This window comes from Sparus aurata, chromosome 10 (genome assembly GCF_900880675.1).
Source record: "Sparus aurata chromosome 10, fSpaAur1.1, whole genome shotgun sequence".
NCBI classification, from domain to species: domain Eukaryota; kingdom Metazoa; phylum Chordata; class Actinopteri; order Spariformes; family Sparidae; genus Sparus; species Sparus aurata.
Window position 1 is genome coordinate 21665329 of NC_044196.1, and position 25215 is coordinate 21690543.

A 25215-nucleotide genomic window follows, 5' to 3' on the forward strand; every position below is an offset into this window, starting at 1 on the left:
CTGCAGATGAACAGTGCCCCATAGTTTTCAGAGTGGATGCTTGGACCAAAGGAGCAGCCCTAATGTTGAAGGAGTGAGAGGTACAGCTGAGTAGGATATTTTGAATCAAATGTATTCTATCGGCAATCAAATAAGACATACAGAAGATCTGATAATCGAACAGACCGATTGTCTAGCAACTCTTAGTTACAGTATTGTACAAACAGGACTTGGGAGGCGGAAATGTCTCAGGCTACGAGAGGACCCAGCCTTCATTTTGGTGGTTGGCACATGTTGATGTCTGGCTAAACTTAAGCTAAGTTAGCTTATGCAGAGGCATTGACAGCGAAGCAAGGGCAGTCCTTTCTCTTTGATGAACTTTTCTTGGAGATTGAGGAAGGAAGGAGCGACAAGAGTAGCTGCGGTCAGATCTTGATCTTGAAGGAACAACCCCCCCCCCAAAAAAAAACCAACCCAAACAGTCGAGGCAGATGGCCGCCAACCATAGAGTCCAATTCTGTTCCGAAGTGTCTGCCTCTTAAAAGATTTTTTTTTTCTTGCCTGGAGGGAAACGGGTATGGCTTAGACCTGCTAATTTTAGAAAGTGTCATGAGTTGACTTGTGTTGTTAATTGGTGTCATACAAATAAAGATTGATTGATAGATACTCATTTTAGCTGCAGCGCATTCATTCAGATTGGCAAACAGGCAGGTCAGCTGGAACCACCTGGAATTCCAGAGGGTCCGTCTATCAAAAGTTAACTGACACCCTGCAACCAATCAGAAAAAATACTAACAGTAGTGATACCGTGCTTCTGTTGAAGCGGCATTAAAGCACTTCACACACACTCAAACAATGAATAGCCATCAGGAACCATTTTGGGTTCAGTATTCCACTAGCCCAAGGTCACTTTGCCATGCAGCCGTTGGATCCGGGACATCGACCCTTGAAACTTCCAATCAGTGGATGACCTGCGTCGACCTTCAGCTGATTGATTTGACTTGAAGTTGATGATGCCATCAACCTTTTTTATTTTCCAGCTGCTGAAAAGTGCACGTTGGCGTACGACATGTGCAATTAAAGAGATGAGTTAGTGAAGTTAAAGAACCGTTGCTTTTATTCAGTACAAGAGAAAACAAAAACAAATCAACTCAATGGATGCACACAAAGAGCATGGTCTACTACACATTTGAACAGAAATACGCAGTTTCAAGTAAGAGCCAAGCCAAAATACACTGTTGCTTTCTGAATAAACTTGCACTTCCAGTCCAGTCAAATCTGTAACAGCTTGAGAGAATATCAGAAAACATAAAGTACCTCCTGTCAGAAATAATTCCAGGTTTTGGGAATAGTGTAACAGAAAATAAAGTTATTTGAATCAAGTGTGCATGAAAAAAAAATATTAATCACACTGTGTACCAGAGGTTTTGCTCATTTTGACCCCTGAAAACTAAGATTTGAAGAGGTTTGACACAAGATGTCACTTTTATTCTTACACAGTCTTACACACAAAGGCTACGTACATGTCCACGTATGAAAACTTCAAAGCTAGTTAAGTTAAAAAAATAAAAATAAAAAACTCAGTACCATATCAGTAAAACATTTTAACCGGATTTATCCTGGTAGAATAAAAAGAAAGCTTAATAGTATGTAGGAAGACAGGTGCATCATTTTACTTTTTGTTACCTATCAGCAAAGAGTGTGTTTGTGTAACTGGGAATGTAAGAAGGAATTTAACCAGTTGAACTCCCCAATGAAAAACTTATTGGAGACCCTTGGAGCACAATAGTGACCATTGAAACTGAACAGGACAAAACAATCTAGAATATTAAATCTAGATTGTTTTTATTTGATCAATGTAGGTTTCATGTGTGTAACACTTTCCATGAGCCTCAAAATGCAATTTAAATATCTGTAACATCAGCACAGTGTAAAGCCTATGAGCTGATCAGGAACTTGTGGAAACATTTCTGGTGTATGTGCCAGGCAAGCAATTCTCATTAGACTAAACAGGTGCTATATTTGCATTCAGTATCTGGTACTTAAATCTATGCTTCAAACTCACAAACACTAGTTCATGGCCTGACTTGTAGTGAATACTGCTATGTAGCTTAAGAGGGAGCAGGCAGAGGGACATGAACTGTTTATGATGAAATAATCAAATTAATGTTCGGTGACCAATTTTGTTTCTGCTCAAATTCCATTATGTGGACAATTACATTTTGTAAAACAATACCATTACATGGCTGTGTAACCACACTACAATGCCAGTGAAATCAATGCGCTATAATACTGTATCATGGCCCAGCCATAATTACCAAGTGGCATTTGTCGTAAGTGTTTCAACACACACAAATGGAGTAGTGTTTGCAGTTTCGAGGTTTTCTCATCAACATCAATAGTAAGTCCCATACTGTGATAGATGCAGGCTTCCTCACATCATCATACACCTCCAAAAAGGGAACAAACCCTGATTAAGGCAGTATATACAAATTTCTATTAGAACACAATAAATACAGAGGGACATTATCTTTGAGCCCTGGTCCACAATATGACTGCATCCTAAGGCATGAAACAAGCCCTACTGTGATTCTGTGACTGCAACTGTTCCGTGCATTAGTGTTCCTCCTATGGTTCGTTGAACAGTACGAGGCCAGAACAGCAGGTATTCACTGTAACAGAAGTAAGTGTGGCCTGGTTGTATCACAACAATAAATTATGGTATTGGAGCAAACGAAAAATCCCCATGTCAGATAAACATAGTGATGACTTTGCTGTTCGTAGGGCCTTAGCAATGGAGCTAAAACGTATAAAGTTTGTTCCTGGAGGCAGTAAAAGGTAAGGTCATTCGAAATCAAAAGGTGCATGTCTTGTTATAGCAAGTTATAGCAATCAGCATACGATGAGATAGCTTGCATCCAAAGTTGCCATTTTTGGATATTTTGAGGGTGGTGCAGGAGAAAGATTATAAACTGTCCAACATTAAGATTCTTAATGACTGCCCAGGACATTTCAGGGAAATGTACACAGTAAAATGTTATGTTCATGGAAATTAGCCATTGGTTCACATGTTTTGCATTACATCCTGGCCAATTCATTGACATTTTATCACAATGCATTCACGTTTATTTTGGCTGACAGGGAAATAGGTATAGAAATTCCAAAGTTTGGTTTGAGGTAAATTATAGACATTGTCTACCAAAGAGAACTGACAAGTTTGAGAAGTCAGCCAATTATGACTATTATGACAAATAACAAACTCTTAAATATTAATATCTGTACGGTGTAACCTAACAAAACCTGGGTTTACTAGCTATAGCTGCCCATGACATGTAAATACTGACATTTCCTTCAAGGAACAGCTAAAAAAAAAACGTTAAAGGAAGAATGTTTCACCTACAAACTTGCAAGATGGTAGGCAGTCCTCTATCAGTTGGAAAAAGTCACTCAGGCAGGTGCAAAGTTATACGAATCATAACATACTGAAATAAATATGAGCCAGTGTTTACCTGGAGAGATGAAAACACAATTAAACACAGACACAGGTGCATCCCTTTCGTTTTATATCTTAGTTAATTCTTCCCTTTAACTCCCCGTCTAAACCGCAGGGGACTGTAAACCTGATCTCCTTTCCACCAGATGAAACAGAGGAGGTAGCCATTAAAAAACAATAGCGTAAACCTAATCCCCCCATAAGGCTGTCCGCTGTAACACAACGCCATTCAATTTGCACAGGACGAAGAACACACTGTGCTGTTCTGTGTAAGAACTCTTTGTCTGCATCACTCCGTCTAATGTTGCAAGATTTTAAAAGAGACACACAATCAGAGCCCCAACTCATTGTACGCTGTTTCCAGACCTTCATTCAATAACCTGAAGACACTGAGCAGCCTGTGCACATTTTTCGGAGCAAGCTGAACTGAAACACTTTGCAGTTGGACCAAGCTCCTCCAAGCTTTGACACCTATGGCAATACTTTCATTGCAATATATATCTGGATATTTTGAAATATACAACTAAGCACTCAATAAATGATAGGACTACCGATTCAGGGCGACAGAATCAAATCTTACAATATTTTCAACCAATTGATTATGCGAGGATAATGCAGAGGTGACTACTGTTGCTTAAACAAAATGGGATTTTTGAATAATCACCAGTTATTTGGATATATTGACTAAGTCCGTAAAGGCTGGTAGCCCTACCAGAACAAGCAGAGCAGTCTTGAAAGTACAGGAAATGACATCACTTTACTGTAATGCAGCCTTTAAAACAAAGAAAAGACAACACTTATGACATATCACATATGAACCATATCCAAAATCTAAGACCATATATAATCATATATCACAATAACTATATAATATCAGTATATTGCTCAGCCCTAGTGTTGTAAAATGTCAGACTCCATGAAGGCCTTATTTTTCAAAGACTTTTGGTTTGTTGTGGTTATTTTCTGTAAAAGTAAAATCAATAAATAAATAAATAACCACAGTTATTTATGTTGCCGTTTTTCATTGTCACAGGAAATACTGTGTGCCTAAACGTAACCAAGCTGGGACTGAACATTGGAAATATTCCTTAACTACTAGAAAACCATAAATTCACAAAGTCTAATGGTAAAGGGCTGTAAAATGAAACTCTTCTTTCACACGGTATGCAAACTCTGGTCACCCATGTAAAAGTCAACTGCATTAACCACGCCGTTGTCTCCTCATTCTGATACTTTACTGATCGAGCCGTTTTAGGTTCCAAAACGTTTTCCAGAACACCTCGCATAAAAACACCAGAACAGTCTGACAAGGCTGAATATCACCTTATATACAGAATATACACCTTTGCAATAAGTCATAGGGATGAAAGAACATGTCAGTCAGTGTGGCTCACTGATGTGTTTTTGATGATGGTGACGACAACAATGAAGCTCTTGGCAAAAGATGTCTAGAAAGAAAGTCAGCGACACAAATGCACATTTCTATGTTGGTGCAAATATACCAATTTTGCAGCCATGGTCTATAAGGTACACATAAGACTATTGAGTCAGAACCTGTCCACCATCATGTCCCTGGCAAAGAGGTAGAGATGGGTTTTTTGTCAAAATTGGTGTTCATTTGGAGGAACTTGAGGACTAAAAGCATCACTACTCAGGTGTACCCATCATTTAAGCAATGGTCTCATTTTTCACAGCGAGCTATCACAGGTCACTTGACAGTGATACATAAAATAAATTATTCACAGGTTTCCGCGCTCCGCACAAGCAATGTCAGGTCTAATCCACTGTCTGGAAGGACTTATGGGCAACTTTGGACTTTTTTCTCAGTAATTACGTAATTTAACATCACATCAGCATGTCACAAGATGTGACCAGTTACAGATACCCAGATGTTTTGAAGCTCTTTCGTGCCCAAATAAGTCAAACTTAGCAATGACAGGTGAAATGTTCTAATTTTCTGAGCTATGAGTTGCATATTTCTTTTTGACATAATTTAGAGATATGCATTACTCTGACTGGATTCTAATTTGCAGTTTAATATTGTGGGTTTTTTTTTAAGTAGTGGCTAGGTGAGTTCCTGACCAACACTCATAATTTCAGTCCAAGTGTGTTTTTGTGTGTTAGTGTTTTACTGACAATGGGTCTTTATGTTTGTCTTTTGAATTAAGTTGTTTAATCCGATGTATTGAATCTATAAAGGGATCACTTTTTTTATTAATAAAAAATACCTGCCTACACATTATTCAAAGTCTGGTACAAAACTATCATGTCACATCATGACAAACAAATGGATTTCCATGGGACTTGGATGATGATGAACAGATGGATACATTCCATCTACTAGCAAATAGTGGAAGGAAGGAATGTGCCCAAATGCTGACATTAACCAGCTTCCTGCAGGTTGGTTAAAATAAAACAGCCCTGAACAGAAAAACAGGCCTCAGATGTTTTTCCCCTCTTGTAACATTAAAACATTTTTTAAGATGCTGTTCAAGTTAGTGGTTCTCAGTGGAGTTCAACATTGACTCTGAAGCTGAATGGTCTCCTAGAGAGAAATAGTAGGTTTATCAAAATTATTTTTGTTTTTAAGTACAAGCCTATACAGACTTTAAACCATAAAACAATAGAGCTGTTAACATACCCCAGTTTGTGCCTCTCATGGATTAATATTGCATTAGAGTCAGAGATCTAGGCATATACATTTCTGAAAAATATCCAGCAATTTTTGAAAAACCAAGACATTGCTTTGACATTTAGAATCATCAAAATCTATTTTTTTTCCCATTTTCCAAGTTGCAACTTCCTAATTCAGATCGAAATATACAAAGCCTTTCCCATTTTGTAAATTACTGTATACACAGTATCACCCTCTTTTATCACTTTTATAAATTGAATCGTGGTCAATGTAATTTGGGTTTTTGACAAGAATTGACAAAAAAAAAAAACCCTTTAATGTCAATGTGAAAACAGTTTTCTACAAAGTAGTATCAATTAATTAAAAATATATAATGCAAAATAAGTGACTGCATTATTAAGAATTAATACTCATCCCTATTAAATTGACTGTCCTAATTCAGGAGCGGTCCAGCCAATTGGTGCTTGCAGAGAATGGAGATAGCCTGAGTGCAGTGAATGTGTCCTAAGTGACTGTAGTATAAAGACACCCGTGTCTGGAAGTTCCAGTGAAGACAAAAGAACACTCCAAGCAACTCCATGAAAAGGTTATTGAAAAAGTATAAGTCAGGGCATGGATCCAAAAACATTTCCAAGTTCCTGAACATCCCCCGGAGTTCAGTTAAATCTGTCATAAAGAAATGGAAGGAATATGGCACATGTGTAAATCTGCCTAGAGCAGGCCGTCACTTACAACTGAGTGACTGTGCAATAAGACGGGTGAGGGAGGCCACCAAGACGACAAAGATGACTACTCTGAAGGAGTTATAAGCTTCAGCAGCTGAGATGGGAGAGACTCTGCATACAACTGTTGCCCAGGTTCTTCACCAGTTAAAGCTTCATGGGAGATTGGTTAAGAGAAAGCCACTGTTGAAGACAGCTAATTAAATCTCAGCTTGAGTTCACCCAAAGGCATGTGGGAGATGCCAAGGTCAACTGGAAGTAGGTTCTTTAGTCAGATGAGACCAAAATTGAGCTTTTTGGCTATCAGACTAGATGCCAGCGGTCACCAAACAGTAAACATCACCACAAACACACCATCCCTACCATGAAGCATGGTGGTGGCAGCATCATACTGTGGGGATGATTCTCAGCAGCAGGCCCTGCAAGGCTTGTAACTTGGGAGAAGATTCATTTTCCACTAAGAAAATGACCTGAAGCATGGAGCAAAAGTTACACAGAAATGGTTTAAAGACAACAAGGGTGAATGTTCTGGAGAGGCTGAGCCAAAGCCCAGACCTCAATCCAATAGAGAATTTGAGACTCGACTTTAAAAAGGGCTGTTCACGCCCGATCCTCATGCCACCTCACAGAGCCTGAGCAGTTTTGCAAAGAAGAATGGAGTAAAACCACAGTGACCGCATGGGCTGGACTGAATAAGACCTATCCACACGGACTTTGTGTGGTTTTTAGTCTCAATGGGACTTTCCTGGTTAAACAGAGGTTAAAAAAATAAAAATAAAAAAATACTCAGTGCTGTGATTGCAGCCAAAGGTGCATCTACTAAATACTGACTTGTAGGGGGTGAATACTAATGCAATCACTTATTTTACATTAGATATTTTTAATTAGTTGACATTACTTTGTAAAACTCTGTTTTCATTTTGGCATTTGAAGAGGTCTAATTATATTGACCATGATTCAAGGAGAAAACATTCAAGGGGGTGTAATGCGCAATATAAATTATTCAAAGGAACATCAATATAGGCGATTGACGATAAATGCTTTTCTAAACTTTTGCACACTGAGCAAGGAAATATGACATTTTACCCCTTACGGTGGAAATGTTTTAAAATGGCCTGAGTATTTTAAAGACCACCAGGTATCTTTTAGAAAAACAACTTCGCTCAGTGACTCAATGTAGGGGTAATGCATAAGAAGTAAAAACTGGGGTTATATTTACCATCACACTGACAAGTTCAAAGCGTGTGCATCCAGACAACTGTGTGTCACAACTCTCAAAAGTATCATTATGAACAGGGAATAAAACCTTGTGTCTGCCAAATTTGACATTATTATAAACAACAGCAGAGTGCTTCTCCTTATAAAAACACAGTGGTCCTTTCTGTTGAGACAAAAGATACAACTCTCCACAACTTGTTGATGCGGTAATAAAAGCATCTCAGTTGTTCAGAGGTCAAGGGTCAAGTCCACAAGAGTTAAATTGCTTAAAACAAATTTAAAACCACACATTTTTTTTAAGAAAACAAGCAAATGATCAGGAGGAACTATTTGTTTTCTCAAGTGTAAACCACACTCAGCTCAATTTTCAGTCTCATTAGTCCATCTTTTGAGGACCAAAAGGTACCATACTGGACAGGACTTACCACAGATTATCTCAACCTTCCTTTTTCTTGGCCTCGTATCAAAGTCCGGTTGCTCCTAATTAAACGGCTTCCATCCCAGTCTGCCTCCATTGTTCTTGCCCCAGCCTCTCCCCCTATTAGCCTCTCTCCTGTCCGAGACAAGACAGCAGCTGCAACCATCGGAACTTGTTGCCCTGGCTGAGCTGGGATCGCTGGAGCCCGTGGGAACTGTTTAGCATCCAGCACATCTTTGTACTGGATCTCTGGCCTGATCATTCGCAGACAGGCTGTCCTGGTGGCGTTGTCAAGTCCTGGCTGGAGCTCGTACCCAAGAATCTTGATTAATCCACTCTGGAAAGGCCGGATGTTTTTGTCTCTGATCCGGTGTGCCTCCACAGGCTTCCCACCATCCCTAAGACAAACCCGGGCCAAATCTTCCCGCCGCGTCCTGAGAAGAGCTACCTCCTGCTCCATCTGGGCGTGACCGAACCTGTCGATTTCCTCCCAGAAGGTCTGGTTGAAGGCTTTGTACAAGTACCAGTCCAAGGCATTCCACTGTCGCAGCTTTTCACGCTGTTCCTCTGTTAGTGATAGGTTTGGTAACGCCTTGGCTTGCAAACGTGCTCCTCTACCACCAACACCAGCGGCTGCTGCTGCTTTGCCTACCCAACTCCCACTTATCCCTCCAATGCCAGTGGGCTTCTGCTGCCGAGCATTGAGGCTGAATGAAACAACAGCATCCAGCGGCCAACAGAGGGCATGTCTCAGCAGGATCATGGACTGGTCAAAGTATTCCGACACCAGAATCAGCTTGAAGGCTTGGCGGATCATTGTCTGGCCACGCTGAGCCAGACTAATGGAGAAATTAGCATTGTGGTCCAGGCCAAAGTCAAACCACAGAAGGTTTCGGGCGTAGTGGTTGTTACGGAGGCGAGGGTCGTAGTATTTCTGAGGGTTGTCAGCAAAGTCACCCAATCCTTTGGTTTTCCGAAAGGCAGGCGCTACTTCTTTGTAGTAAGCAAAGGAAGACTCAGCGAGAGCGACTGGATCCCTGATAATAGAGAAGTAGAATGTGTCTGCAGGCATAACCTTCTCCACCTAAGAAACAAAAGAGGAAAACATTTAAGTATAAAAATGTGCTTTTAATTTGATGCAATTCAAATGCAACAGCCATATATTTTACTTTTAGTTTAGTTTTATTTAGCAACGGGAACCTAATGAGTGATTTTGTGCTTAATCACCAGTAACCAGTCAACTAATTTCAGTTTCAGCAAGGGGTTGCTGCTGATATCTCCCTTATTCAAATGTAACCAAGACCTCAGCAATGCCACTACAGTGGCAGTGTCAAAGATAGGGGGTTCTTTTCATTTCTCTGCTTTGTGCCTCTCTCCTGTTTGTGACCCAGAAATCAATCTCAGCACTATCTCTTGAAGGTTGTCTCAATTCCTAAAATGTATCTGAAGGAGACAGAAGCAGAAAGAAAAGAGGGTACAGCGGCCCAGAAGCGTTGAACCAAATGCAAAAGCCATAGCACGAATACAAAATCCACGAGACAAATGCAAAAGAAACAACATGAATGCAAAACAAACAACACAAACGCTAATGAAACAACAAAAATGCAGAAGTCACGATATCAATGCAAAAGCCACAACATCCCAACAGAGGTGACTAATAGCAGAAGTGATGAAATGACAGCGAAACTCAGCAACAAAAGATCTTGACCAAGCTCCAGGGAAGAGCGCCAGGCTTTGTAGCCAGTTTTCGTGGTGCCAAACTGTGAAATTACGATTGTCATGTGATGCACTGTGGCCCAAAAGGACTTTTTCCATTATGCTTATGCTTGTGACAGAAGCATCTGTAAGGCAGTGATTATCACACATCATCACAACTCCCACAACTCACTTCATCATCATAATTTAAAAGTCCAAGAGATCATGATTTTATCCTTATTCGATTTCGTCAAGTGCCAAACTGAAAGTTAGCCAGCTCGGTTAGAGGCAAATCTCCAGAGCACAAACTCTAGTGGGCCACACAACACGGAAGAAGTGGCGCTTTTTTCGGATTCGAGCGCCACTGAGCAGCTTTCATAGGACCAAATGGGGCGCCACCTCCAACACTGTTTCCAGGTTTCCTGATACGTCGATGAACTTGACGCGTTATTAAGGATGTTTTCACAATATCCGCGCCACTCCACCTGATTGGTTGGATTTGTTGGTTCCATTTTCTATACTTTCTGACTCAAACTGATGCTTCTCCTGTCTGCTGCCCTTGTCCAGTAGACTACTAGGGCCACAGAAATTAATGTCTGCATGACTTACACTAGGGCTGCACGATTCTGGAAAAAATGTGAATCACGATTTTTTTGCTTAGAATTGAGATCACATTTATTGCACTGATGAACTTGAACAAAAAATAATAATAATTGAAAAAAAAACTGTAGTATGGCAGAGGCATTCTACTATGTTTTTTTTGTTTTGTTGAAGTTCTATCATTGGATGAGAAATGATTTTTACAAAAGTAAAAAAAAAAAAATTAGTCTCCAAGATGAGAGGGCATCCTTTAATCCCTCATGTTGACAGTGTTTATTGGGGCCGTATCCTTGGCTAGGTGATATGTGATAGCTGCTGTGATCGGCTTTCTAAAACGGAGGCGTAATATTCCTCCTTTTCCAAAAGTCGCCTCTGGGGTCGGCGTAAACATGTGACGTGACGTGAAGCCCGAAGTTGGGCTGTGAACAACTGACAACGAATTTGTCTTCAAAATAAGAGCTTTACTTTGCACCCCATTGGAGTTTAGAACTGGGTTCTTAGCGGGGGGCTTTTAATTTGAAAGTAGTGACCGTTCCTCGCTTGCGCTACAACAACAAGCTAGAGATCCAGGAGACGCTAGCATCTCAGCGGCTGTCCAGTTGCCCATCTAGCAGGCGAGGTGGAAATAAGTGTACCCTCCGAGGCGGCAAATCGGCGGACCACGGACCTAGCCGCCAAAAGGACGGGCAGATTGGCGGCTTGCTGCCCTGTCTAAAAACGGCTTCTCACTCACTCCTTCCAAACACTCAACTGCAGGCGGGCTTCCTCCACTGAATCAAGTGCTGCGTTTGGGGCGCTTCAAAATATCCGGGGGGAAAATAGGAGCATTTGTTTGTGATTCAGCTCGAGATATAAAATGCTTCAGAATCGCTATGTGTGGAAATGAGATCACGTGTAAATCGCGATTGCGATTTTTTAACGATTTTTCGTGCAGCCCTAACTTACACATCAGCATATTGGGCAATAACCGGGAACAATCAGTGCCCAATCAATCAGTGCATCCTTAGTTTGCGTCCTGCAAAACCATGCCAATTTGGGGGAAATAATGAGTCTGAGATAATGAGTAATGAGGGAGGCCCTTAATGCAGAGGTAATATTATTCCAAAAACTTCAGATATGATAGTGAAATCCTGACAGGGTGAAGTTTATTTGACAATGATTACTTTCACTTTTTTAAAATACTTTCTAGACCCTGAATAACAAATTGAGCACCACTAGTGGTCGCAAGTCAGGACCAGCACATTAGATCAAACCAAACCATCGTGTCAGCCACACAGATCCTGTCCACAACACGCCCCACCCTCTCTACCTCCACCGTTCTCAGCAGCACAGAGGAAGGAATAAAGTTACCCTTTTGTGTACCATGTCAAGTGACCATGTAAGCACATTAAGCCAGCGCGAGGCTGCACATATTGGCTTTTATCTGCTTCAGTGACTAGCAGATCTGGGAACGAGAGGCAGGCGCCGGCAGGCAGAGAGTAAAGGCATGCTGAGTGTGTATTTGTGTTCCGACTTGAGACACTTTTGGCGACAAACACCAGAGTCAAGGCGACATTTGCATGCAATTAATCCGTAGTCCGAGTCCCAGGTAAGACCTATTTTCATGCTAATGTGGTCTTGATTCTGGTGTTTGTTTCCAAGCGTGGCATATGTCAGAACACACACACACAACCCTGCTAGCTGCGTCTTTAAACAGGCTGGACCAATGGTTCCAAAGAGAGGGGGTTCACATGTACAAACACACCTGAGGCCAGTGGCTATCCAAAACAACAGACCAGCATACTTTTTCCTACGCTGCTCAGCACTTCCCATTCTTGACTTTGATTATTTCAGTATCATTTCTATATTAGTAGAAATGGAGAACTGGGGTGACCCAATAGCTCAGCTATCACAGAGGCTGCATCCTTACATCAATAGAAAACATCCCATCAGCATTATCCCCCCTGTCATCCACTTCCCACTATCCTTACCTAGTCCTTAAGAGTAGCTCCTTACCAGAACTTACCTCAAGCTTGTTAAATCTCATGTGATTTCCCATGATGTGGAACTCCACAGCTCTGGGACCTCGGTAACCTTTGACCCTGTGAGCATTGAAGGGAAGTGGGTAGCCCAGCTGGTAACCAAGGGGCAGGGCGAAGTGGAGGTCGCGCTCCTCTCCAAAGCGGTACAGCATGTTTAGCACTGTACTACTAGCCGTCTTGTGGGTCTTGAGGAACATTATATGGGTATGGGGCTGACAAGAGCCCAGAGAGGGTCCCTGAGCATCAGGGGACGAGAAGATGGAGCGAGCAGCCGGCTGGACACTGCTGGAGGACAAGTAAAGGGAAGTGAGCATTTTAATTTTCAAAAAATCATTGTACACTGCCTGCCCACTACCAAAGAGACATGACAACATGGGAGACAAGATGCCTAACATATTTGAGTATTTAAGAGCTAAAAACCCACATAGTTCTACTGAAGTTTGTGGCTGTTTAGATTGAAAACAGTTGTCATTGTTGGGGAATAATGGCCTGCAGTCCATGCTTGACATATTTGTTTATTGATGATTGAAAATGACCGAATATTGAAATATTAATGACAAGTTTGGAAATGTTATTTTGGGTAAATTCCTTGTTAAATGAATCAAGTAATAGAAAAATAATCGTTAGGTACAGATCTACAGATTATATCCCCTGTTCTGATATTCTTTTTTTTTTCTTTTCTTTTAAGGCAATTATTTAAAAAAATAACTTTTCTTAAAAAGAACTGATAATGACTATCAATAAAATCATAACTATACCCATCCCTAGTGTGGATGGACAAGGAAATTGAGACTAAAAAAGTACAGGTATGTCAGGTTTCTAAGTCCAAGAAATATCTGAACACTGTTGTGTAAAATCTGCAGGAAGGCCGTACAGACCAGGACCACTTAAGACAACAAACTTATTTTACCACCTTAGTGGCTTCCACCCATTAGAGTATACAACAAGTCTGTCAGTCACGATTCCTCTACATCTACTGCATATGCTACCAAATTTCAAGGAACAACCTATAGGCAGTCCAAGATGGCAAAGTACTCAGCTGCAACACAACGTGGCAAAACATCCATACAGTTCAAAATAAAGGAATTAAATTGAACCTTTTTCCACCTGCTCCTTACAAATGATGAAAATAGTACAAGTCATGAAAAATGATCAAAAAGTATTGCCATATTTTTGTAAATATCTTATTGTGTTTTTTTCATTGATTTTCTCTTTAACTTGGACATGTTTCTGAGTCGTTTTCCTGTACTGTTGCATCTCGAGCTGTTGTGACAAGCAGATTTCCCCATTGTGGGATAAATAAAGCCAATCTTACATTTCAAATCTTAATCAATCGATATCAAACTTCACTATCATCATAGGATTTTCAGTCATAGAAAAAAGTATAGTATGTTTGAGAGCTAATGAAGCATCATATGCATTTTCTAAATACAGCATCATTTAGGGGTATGTTTTATAATTTGGGTATAACAATTTGTTTACTCTTATTTCTTATTTCTTCTTTTATCTATCCGTTCAAAAAACTCTCATATTACAGCTTAAAAGTACACCAAATTATAATTGTGAAAATAAATTAGGCAAGAAAAAGAAATGCAGTCACAAAATATTGGTTCATATTTGACTTGCAGTGTCTCTTTTTACAGTTTGCTCTGAGTTTGGTCAAGGTTTCAGAGAGAGAGAGCTGCAGTTCTCTACATCCACTTCCATGCGTACACCCACTCTGGAGGTGAGGACATGCAAAAAAAGTGCAATCTGTAGGCAGCTAAAATCAGCCAGATGAGGCAAAAATGTATTTAACATTTACCACTGTTGATTTGCACATACTACCCACAATTCAATGACACAAAACTGTCTGAAAATTTGCAAAGTTACCAAACTGGAAGGTTAGCAATTGTAATTCAAAGGTTGGAACTTAAAACTTGCTTCAAATCAAGATTAAATAGATTGTGCCAGATACCTCTTGTTGAAGATGACCCCCAGCAGCTGGCCCGCAGACGCGATGACCACAAAGACCAGCAGCGCTTTCCACATCCAAGTTGGACCCACCCGACCACACACCAACCATCGCAACATCCTGGGATGATGAGGGGTGGAGGAGGCAAGATGAGGATGGGGGGGGGGGGGGGGGGGGGGGGCATGAGGGATGGAGGCACAAAAGGGGTGGTTGAATGGGTCAGGAGAGGCAATGGTTTTGGGGGGGAGGGGGGGTGTCATGAGATCGTGTCGAACAAAAGCAGAAGAGGTGGAGAAGCATGGGAGAGAGTGGTGGGGGAAGTAGTGGAAGAGTAGAGATGGAGAGAGGGAGAAATCTGGATGAGTCATTCAACTTATATTATGGAGGCATCATCATGAACAGGGAGATTGTAGGAAGCAAAAGCAGCCTGACAACATTCAAAAACAACAGGGCCCGCTCCATCCCTTAAACACTGTATACCTATACAGACAGTTTAGAATTTACTTTTCTGATGGTCATGTTTTTACATCATCTTTTCTTGTAGATTTTTCTGTAGTTTTGCACATCATAAAAAAGGAGATCATGGAATAAATGTGAGGACAATGTACAAATTTAAACATAAATGTAACCAAACGATGCATTATTCCTGAGTTGGCCTAATTTTTCTCATCTGCAGTCCTCGGGGTCTCATGGAAGGTCGCAATTACAACATCCGGACAGTGACAAGCAGAACTGATCAAGCTAAACAAACCGCATTTATTCTGTTAAAATAATAAAATAATAAAGTGAACCTAAACCACAGGGCACAAGTTCTCCCTCTCTGCGAAAGAAGTGTTCGTGGCAAAAGTGTTTGTGGCTAAATATTTTATTTTGAAACCTTTTCACGAGAAATTCTAGCTGAAACTCATAAATTATCAAGTAACATGGCCCGTTGGTTCGTCTTCCTCGCCAGTGAGAGCTTCTCAAATGTCAGAGCTCCCCGATTCCAGTTTTGTTTGGTGTCGGGATGTGAATATGTCGGTCAGGGAAGAATAAGCATCTCGAGGACATCTTTGGAATCCGTCAAATTGTGATTCAAAGTACATGTATTTATATTTTATGCTAAATGCTTAACATTCGTATTGCTACTGCTCATCTGCTTTTGGACTTTTGATCAGAAAAAAGATCGTCAACCTGAAAACATCTCTTCTTTAGGCCCCTTGGAACCTGTGATGATCCTTTTTCTACAATATTCTGATTATTAGTGGTCTTCACAATGAATTGGTTTCACATCAACTCAACATTACTCCACTTGTTATTGCTGCCCTACTAGATTTGTCTACACAGTGCAATGCGATATTGTGTAATAAGCCTTGTAAAGGGTGCTGTTGGTGAGAAATAATATTGTCACCTTCTTAAAAATAATGGCCTAAGTCATTTCTGATAAAAATGTTAGTTTTTTTTCTACACCTCTGGTAAAATCACCTTGATCCTCAGTTGACCAGATCATGCGCTCCTACCCCTGTAGAATAATGGCCTTTGTCAAGAGTCGGAATTATTTTTGCCCACGTCACAAGACAGAGAGACTTAGGCAATTTTATACGCTTTTTCGAGACATATCTTTACCCCGAGGGACTATGTAAATAGTCATCTATTGTCATAACATGTTTGTATGACATGATTAATAAATATCACATGCTCTATATTTGGTTCTGTTTTTTTTGGAAAAACATATGCTTAGGCCATTATTTTTAGAAGGTGATGAAAGAACTGTTTATTTGCATAACAGAACAAAAACCCTTATGACTAACAAGCAGGCCCCTTTTGAATGCATCCATGTGTTTCCACCGTGGCCCCGGTGGCAATCACTGACAGTGATTAGTCACCCCCCCACCCCCCTCCCCTTATAAACACCAAACAATTATTAGTGTGTTATAAATGTTTGGAAAGCTGGGGTAAAAAATCGTTATGTAACTGCCTCAGAAGTAGATGGATGCATGAGCAATAAGGGTGGTGATACACAGAGGAGTCAGCAGTAGCCACCACCCCACAGTCTCCGCCATAACACAAAGAGGCATTTTACTTTCTAGCACAGCTTTCATGTCCCCACACACACACACACACGCTTTGTAAAAAGACACTGGACCTCGCAGATGAACATGAGTACACGCCAAGCAAAAAGGGCTTCTGCGTGTAAAGGAGCCTCCTCCAGCCCTCCCACACCTTCTACCCGTTCTCTGCAAGATCACGGCCCAGCGCCACCCCTCTATTCCCCACAATCACTGCATTCCCGTCGATGAAAAAATAAATAAAAATACCCTCTCCCTCTCTCACAGACTGCTGTCTTTTTTCCCCTCTTCATTTCCATTCTGTAAAAACTAGCTCACGTTACCTCGCTCTCCGCCTGAAAAGCATAGCTGTGTCCCCGGGCCGGTATCGGTGACAGTGTTGTTGTGCAGCTGCAGAGAGCTCGGAGCATCTCGAAGGCTGAATTCAGCTGCAGCTGATCCCGTCGCCGGCACCGGGTCAGGCCATGGACTCCGCGAGCAAGCCCCGCTCACCGACGCGAAACCCGAATCAAGTGTTCGCGGTGTCGGTATACTTTGTTTATCCCCGGCCTAGTCTCTCAGGTTCCTCTGCCGTGCACCGACAGCTCGAATTCTTATTCTGCGGACGAGATACGGTCTGGGAGAGCTGAGAGCGAGGGGGGGGGGGGGGGGGGGGGGGGGGGACGGTGGTTTCCGGGCGCTTGCAAATTAAAAGCTTTTTTCTTTTTTCCCCTTTTTTTTCTTCTTTCTTTTTTTTTTTCAAATGGTGTATCGAGGCGAAGGGCTACCCTCCAAGGCAGCAGACAGGACTGAAGCAACAAAGTCTGTCAGACAAGTCAGACCTGAAACCAGTTAGGGGTGTAGGTACCGGACGTGCTCAGCATGTCTCTGCAGATCGGAGGCTTTGAATGGGCATGCAAGCAGTCAATCTTTTCTTTTTAATTTGGCCATTCAGAGACATACAACCATCCGTCTATCAAACCCAATTAGCCAATAAGTGTCCCTCTCAGATTAAATTCACACAGTTCTGACCAGAGAACAGTGCTGATGATGCTGTTAGTCCCGCAAACGGGGAAATGTATGTGTCACAGCAGCCGAGGGAAAGTAATATTACAATAAACAACATAATAATAGTAAAAAATTAACAATATCATAAAAAGGTAAGACATATACTCATATACATTTTATATACATAATCTTACACAATAATAATACAGTATAAAGGAATTATCAATCAAAATGCTACAGAGACATACAGAGAGGTAAATCACCAAAGAGCTGAAAAAGACCAGCTCAACGCAAATCAACTTCTCCCCTACTTTCCCCGAAAAAAATATTAAAACTTAGTAAAAGTAAGTAATAGTAATAAGAGCGAAAATTACAACAGTCTGGAAATAGAAACCCAAAGTCACATCCCCTCTGCTGAACCCCATGGGACCTTATTCTGAAAAACATGTGTACGGTAGCGAATGGAGGGATATAAATTTATTTTTTGATCCTGAGTGAATTGTGTACACAGATGATATTTGACAATAAAAAAAAAGTTTGAGAGTTTGCGGCAATGTAAGTGTTGGCAGTGGGTGTTGATCTTCTCCATTGTCTACTGTACAATTCTTTGGAAATAAGGTCCCATGAGGTCCACCGGAACGGACATGACTTCAGCTCTCTATGGCTTGTCCTGTTGAAACTCCCCCTTCTGCTATGACGAAAATGATTAGCTGAATTAAAGAGTGACTAGCAGCTTGTTCGGGCGGGGAAAATTGGTGCAATTTGGTTTTGATTGACTGATGATTATAAGCCTCTGATTGGCCAAATTACAAAAAGACTTGGGGTCCTGCGGTTACTGATGATGTCTTAGCTGTACAGCAGTGAAATATTCGGATTAGTTGTACCCATGGTACCTCAGAAAGTTTACAGAAGTGACAGAGAAGGGGTGGAAGAAGATATTTTTGTTTTAGCCAACTAAAGTCATGAAACCCAGAAATTTTCATTTTAAACATTGGGTTCCATCATTTCAAAGTCAGTCAGTATTTTTTAAAACTTGTTTTTCTGTTAAATGCCTTAAAAAAAACGTGTGTGGTTACCACAGGCTTAAATGTAATCAATTTATTCAAAAAGCACCTACGTGTCTGATGGCAGTTGCTATCAAGTGGCAAAATTAGTCTACAGAAGTTGTCAGGGACATTAAACATCATCATGCTGAACACTTACTTTACCATGGATTTTTTTCGTTTTTGTTTTTTTTCCCCAAAGCATTTCATATTTTGATTGCTGTCTGGATGTGAAGAGATTTTACACAAATAAGATAACAAATGCCTGTGAGTAGAGATGCAAGGCACCTTGCAGTCGGTGGAGATCTCTCCCCCTATAGAGACCTGGAGCCCTTCTGTTTCTGTTTTACTGTTGCATGTGTTTTTGGGGTTTATTTGTGCTTTTGACTCTGCATTGTACATTTTAACATAACTAGTTTGTTTAAATTATATTAAGGCTTAACGTTTCTCATAATTAGGGTTGTGGCTGTTTAAGTGACAACTAGTCACAAGCTTTTAAGCCCTGCGTCACCTCAGCTAAGTCCTGTTTGTGACCTTGACCACTCAGCCAAATTTGTGATGTTGATGCCTTTGGCCTTATCTTTACCCTTGTCTGCAGTTAAGAAACGGAGGTGCCAACATTCATTGGAATGTACAAGAACTGACTACTTTGGTAAGACTGATTACAGAGAAACACAAACCTGGCTGTCAGTTGTCGCTTGCCATCTTGAAGATGGTGTAAGGTATTCTGGTTCTTTGAGAAAAATAAACCATTGGATAACACTACAATACAATACAAGCCTGTGACTATAGAGGGCAACAACATTTTGAACTTTTGAGCTGTGATTTACCTGTATTCTGTCTAAGTCTCTTCTTGTATGCATTTAGTATATAAACTAATTTGTCAGATGTGCTATTACCATGTATCACCAGTGGGATGCACCAAAGCACCCTACTTGTGCAGCACACCAGCCTAGATTAAAATTAAAATACTCTGCCAGTAATATATGTCTGTTGTGTTTTTTTCTGCAAAAAAAGTCTAATTTTAAATCATCCTCATCAGAAACTCAAGAAGTTTTGCAAACACAGAGCCCTGCTTGTCAAACCATCAGTCCAAAACCTAAAGACTCGTCATTCACTATCATAAATGACAAGAAGAGCGGCAGCGAAAAACAACATTTAAGAAGCTGGAAACAGCAAATGCTTCCGATTTTAGCTTGAAAAATGACCTTCTTGAAACAAAGTCAGCACTCCTGACTTCTTCACTGATGTGCTCTCTCAAACCTGAGAGCTGCAGTCACGGAGTTCATTCTGCGCTGTCTTAGCTGTTCCTTAAAACACAGCAGCATTCTGCAGATGTTCTTGCACTGCTGCATCTAGTGACGCTACAAAATCCAGCAGTCCTCTGAAAAACGCCCAGGTTTTACTTTGTCTGCAAAGCGCTTAAAATCGGTCATACCTGACTGGATCCATGCTGGTTCAGTTCCTGCTGCATCTGAAATAGGGAGGCAGGGAAAGCAGGCGCCTATCTCTTGTATCACAGCGAGTGGAGTGTACATGCAAAACTCATAACGACAGCTGTGGCCAAAGATCTTTGCGCCCGGCGCAGGAAACACGTCACCTCTCAGTAACTTCACCCAACGTTAAAACATTTTTAATCTGCGACTTTAATGCAGATTATACATGTTACTCACTACCTGTATAATAATTAGATTGCTCATTTCAAAAGAATATATTGTCTTATTCAATGAATGTCTGTATGTTTCTTCTTGATGTGGGACAGTTGGGGGGGGGGGGGGGAGCCGCCACTGCAATCAATCAATGCAAAGTTAATTTTGCCCAACAATGTAAGACAAAGTAGCTTGATGAGTATTGATGCAGAGTCAGTGTGTTCAGCGGGAGTCAGCTCCGGTACTAAATTTAGAGCTAAAGCCTCTAATCGGTTAACTGGTGTCTTTGTTAAGGAGAACCAGCTGCTCCTGACAAGGCTCCTCCTTGTCTCCTTAACCATATCCATATGGTCCACTGTGTCAAAACCACATGGGCAGATGAGCTTATTCATGGTTAACTACAGTACAATAGAGTATTTTTTGCTCAAGTCAATAGCAAGGCAAACATGACTTCTTTTTGAACACTAAAGACTACATTCTAGAAAGATATTAAACCTTGAATATGTTTATACAGACTTTTCTGATAAACACATTTTTGCCAGAGCTGCCAGAGGGTACAATGTGACATCCTTACTAAAAAGATAGGGATTCATTCAGACTGTTTGCCATCTCTTGCATGCTATCCTTGCACAACTTGCCCTCTGACACTGTGAACGAATCCACAGCAGGACACAAGAAGGCCGCTGCTTGAGAAGAAAGTAGAAATAGCCTCACACAGCCTCTCTTTATCAAAATGTTCGCAGTGGCTGCATTTCAGCTTTGTGCAGCGCATGTGAAGGTTGGGGGATGTATAGGCTATCTTATATCACAAAAACCAACATGCTAAAGCGAGGAGGGAGAATGTTTGCCAGCTCACCGCTGTAACATTCCACTGTCACTCTGACGGCAACCTCCAATTGTCTCACCTAGCTGAGAAAAACTTGCCCCTGTCATCACGAAGAGAGCCGGCTGATCAAGTCTCACATTCCTGCTTGGGTCGAACGTTAAACATACATGCCCCGTGCCGCGTTTCAAACCCTCTTTGCCTCCAGATGACACATCCGAAACTCTGTCATGTCCATCTTCTGAAGCATGACACAGAGTAAGCCATTTATACTGAGGAAGCTAACCAAAGTACAGCACGAATAACAGCGGCATGATTGAAAGAATCACACTTACAGCAGCCTGATCTGATACAGTTTCGGCGTGGTACGGTATTACAAAAAGACAGAAAACCTTAAAGTCTATTCAACACAAATATCTGTCTTTGAAATAAACCACTAAATTTAGTATTTCAGCCATGGGAAAGCATAAAAAATGTGCTTTAAAAAATCATTGAAATAAGGAAGGAGTAATAATAAGATCCTTTTTTTATATAAAAAAGGAAGGCATTAATATTAACAGTTCACTTCTTGGGTAAATCTAGAGTCAATATATCCTAAAGAGAGGAGAGTTAGGCCTTGAAGCTATATGTATCTATACTTACATTTTTAATGTGGGACCAAAAAAACCACAGGCCACAGGTCAGATTTGAACCTTGGGCAGCTTTGGCGAAGAAAAAAAGGGGCTCTGCCAACTGAGTTAGCATGGAGGCACCCCTCCTGATAGAATATTAATACTACACAGAATTAACATTAGGTTGCAACAAAATGAAAAACTAGTGATGATAGAATGTTTCATTTGAATAGACTTTGTTCTATGTTCTATTCTGCAACGACTATTTACTTGAATAAGTGTTGCGAGTCCTTATCCTTAGGTTGTCTTGGGTGTTCCGGCCTTATTTCAACCTAATCAAAGTGAAGGGCAAAACATAAAGAAATCCTATCTAAAAAAGTCCATAAATAAATAAATAAAATATATATTATTATTAAAAATAATATCATTACTATTTACTTAAAGTTGAACATGATTGTTTTCAAGTAAATCCATGTCATGAACTGGAAAAAGTTGTGAAATCTGGGTGAGCTGCTGTGGAATGATCCATTTGCTATCTGTCATTTTGTAAGGAAGCAGAAGAGGAGTGAGGAGTCGAGCCTTCCACAGATAAGCCAACCATCAACAAAGAGCTGGGAGCCAAATATGTCTAGATGCGCACACCGGGTCTTATTTATGTGCAAGAGATCGCTGATTATGTGAGCTTTCTGAGCCCATCCATCCTCTGATGCTCCTCTAGAAGTAGCATCAGAGCTGTAGCAGACGCGAGATGGCGTAAAAACATGGAAACATTGACATTGTAAAGCTGGCAAGGGGCGTGTCAGTCTGATGGTGTTCACAGTCTGACAGCTAAACAGAGCCTTCACCCATCAAATAAAAGAGAAATGACCCACAAAGCATTGTCACAGCACCAAACAACAGTAATGTGGTAACTGGTCGTGTCTTTGGTGAATCATTTGAGGGGGGAAAAAAAAACAGGAAAACACACGGATGTCATCGTCCTAATGTGTGCCGTCATGCTTATTTTGGTTCCGCCAGCGCCAGCATGCTGTGTGAAACACGCTGGAGCGGCTTTAAGCCGACGCTGCTATTGTTCAATGTGAACAAACAAAGGCGGTGCATAGGCGAGCTTTCAATGTGACAAGAGACTCTGTGAGAAAAGGGCTACAGAGGAGGTCCACAAGAAAGATATTCAATCAATATGTCTTGGGTTATATATAGATTTTTTTTTTCCCCACTGACATTATTGGCTGTAAATACTACGCACGGCAATTCGTGTACTCCCGTCACATTTTGCTGATTAACCCCTTCCACATTTCTCTCCATCGAAAATATTCAATTCATTTTGGACATTAATGCCATTTCATTTCTCACTGTCATGATTAACACTTTTGCTTGCGTAGGCTTTCAAGCAACAAGCACTCCAGCCAACTCCCCCACGATCACCAATTTTAATTTTGAGCCTAAATTTCAGGGAGACAGCAGATGGTACCTGTTTTTTATTCACTGTATTTTCCTTATTATTATTATTATATTTTTTTTTACAAAAACAACACTGACCCTCCAATCAGGGTTCCTCCTTACTGACAAGTTTAAACTGTCTGTCCTGCTCTCACAAACAAACTCCTCCTCCCCCATCTCTTCCCACTACTGTTCATGTTCTCTTCACCTCTTCCACCTTTGTCTTCCTTCCCTTCCTCTCCATTCGAAATGTCACACATCATGATGCAACAATAAATGCAACTGATTTAAATATTAATCTTCCCTATCTTTGATACATTGAAATGTATTAAACTTTTTTGTCCCATCCAGAGAATTTGACTCATTCCCAGTGTGGCATCTCTTTACACTCCAACCAGGTGTTGTTCAGAACTTGCCTTCCCTTGCATTTCTTATTATCTATGATTTTTTTTTAGATGCTGTTGTTGTCGGATTGTGATTATGATTTTTTTCCAAACAATTTCCAGTTGAAAAATAACCACATGTTTCTGAGTATAATCGACTTTTTTTTCTTTTTTTTTTTTCGTAAATATTGATAATTCCGGACTGTTCAAATGTTACTTTTCTTTTTTCGTTTCCATGTTTGACAGCTGTGCCACATTTGATGCCAAACACAAAAACTTGAATTTGATTCAAGGATGTATGGAGCGTGTGAAATATATGGTGAAGTGTAAGAACTACTCAGATCGGGCTGTCTTCTCTGTGACAAATCCTGATCCTACTCAATTTCCATGCACTGTTATCTTTAGTGTACATTTGGCTATTGGCGTAGGCCTACTTTGTTTAACCTGGCCCAGTTAGGTTGGGTTAATGCAGTAGGATCAGCCAAACAAGATTACTGCTAAGTGTTGGATCAAGTGCCTGCACAGTAAGCCGACAAGTGTCCTGTGCATACAGTCCAATACAACAATACAACTGGGTTTAACCTACGTGGAAATGACAACAAGCAATGTATTCATTTTTTAAAGAGAGGCAACATATTGAATTGTTGTAAAAGTTAATCTCAAGTTGTGCCCAAATTACCTAGATATCGATGTGCTCGGTTGCAGCCGCTCGGTGTGACCGGAACACGTTTTCCATATCAAATCGCGACATTAAATATGCGACTTCCGGCTACAGCTTTCAAAACAAAACCACAATTTTTGGCCTTTTCAGAAGATGACGGCATGTTATTTTTAATAATTAAGCCTTTTAGTTCCAGGAGAAAAAAAATAAGCGAATACTTCCTAATAGGACTCAATTGCTGGAATCACTTTTTTAAGAACTTCCAACCCTGTCCCGTTCGGTGCGTTAGCCGCCGACCATAACCCAGTTTTCTGTTTAACGTTTAAGTATAAATAACACTCACCCTCCGTTTCAAGATGTCGCCGACATGGACCGTCTTTTTGTTGTTCTTAAAACTGACAAACTCCCTCCGTTCTTTTGCGCGCTCCTCCTGTTGGACCAGCGGGATTCCAGCAACAGACGGGCGGGTACTATCTGCAGATCTATTTCACGACTCAGCTCCCGGACTCAAACATCGTACCTGGTACGTTCGGTCACGTACGCTGACTACTCCCAGCTCCGTCTCTGAGGCTAGACTACAAAACAGCGCATTTAAACCTCCTCAGGGGGATTTCATCAATTCCTTCCTGTGCTGCCAGCCCGAGGAAAGGAACGGGGTCGACTCCCCCTTCCCTCGCCTCTCCTCCTCCTCCTCCTCCTCCCCTCAGGTCGACAGCGCCTCCAGGTACCTGACCCCCAGTTCACCTGACCTCCTTCACCTCTGCCTCCGCCACATTCCAAGAAGCATCCACGCAGCTACGTTCAGTTCTTTGTAGCTGTCAGATGCATCTAAGTG

At 41.0% G+C, this 25215-nt stretch overlaps 1 protein-coding gene across 3 annotated transcripts; it reads right to left on the minus strand.

The window, feature by feature from the left end:
• Window positions 1–1073: 1073 nt before the first annotated feature.
• On the minus strand, window positions 1074–25036 carry gal3st4 (galactose-3-O-sulfotransferase 4). 3 transcript variants are annotated; one of them, XM_030430881.1, is made up of 4 exons: window positions 24724–25036; window positions 14739–14855; window positions 12766–13066; window positions 1074–9549 (listed from the first exon to the last, which is right to left on the minus strand). In XM_030430881.1, exons 2-4 carry the CDS (start codon window positions 14852–14854, stop codon window positions 8479–8481), a joined length of 1488 nt encoding a protein of 495 aa, XP_030286741.1. In that variant the 5' UTR covers window position 14855; window positions 24724–25036; the 3' UTR covers window positions 1074–8478. The 3 variants fall into 3 exon arrangements, with proteins under 3 accessions (XP_030286741.1, XP_030286740.1, XP_030286739.1); XM_030430880.1 differs by lacking the exon at window positions 24724–25036 and adding an exon at window positions 17107–17414 and having other exon boundaries at window positions 12766–13063; XM_030430879.1 differs by lacking the exon at window positions 24724–25036 and adding an exon at window positions 17107–17414.
• Window positions 25037–25215: the final 179 nt, after the last annotated feature.

Bases quoted from the DNA above. Each gene is read 5' to 3' on its own strand.
- gal3st4 (XM_030430879.1), bottom strand. From the start codon at position 17,129: ATGCTTTTCAGGCGGAGAGCGAG. The intron at 13,067-14,738 runs GTATCTGGCACA...CTTGTCCTCCAG, and splicing joins GGGGTCATCTTCAACAAGAG to CAGTGTCCAGCCGGCTGCTC. The intron at 9,550-12,765 runs GTAAGTTCTGGT...TTTGTTTCTTAG, and splicing joins TGAGATTTAACAAGCTTGAG to GTGGAGAAGGTTATGCCTGC.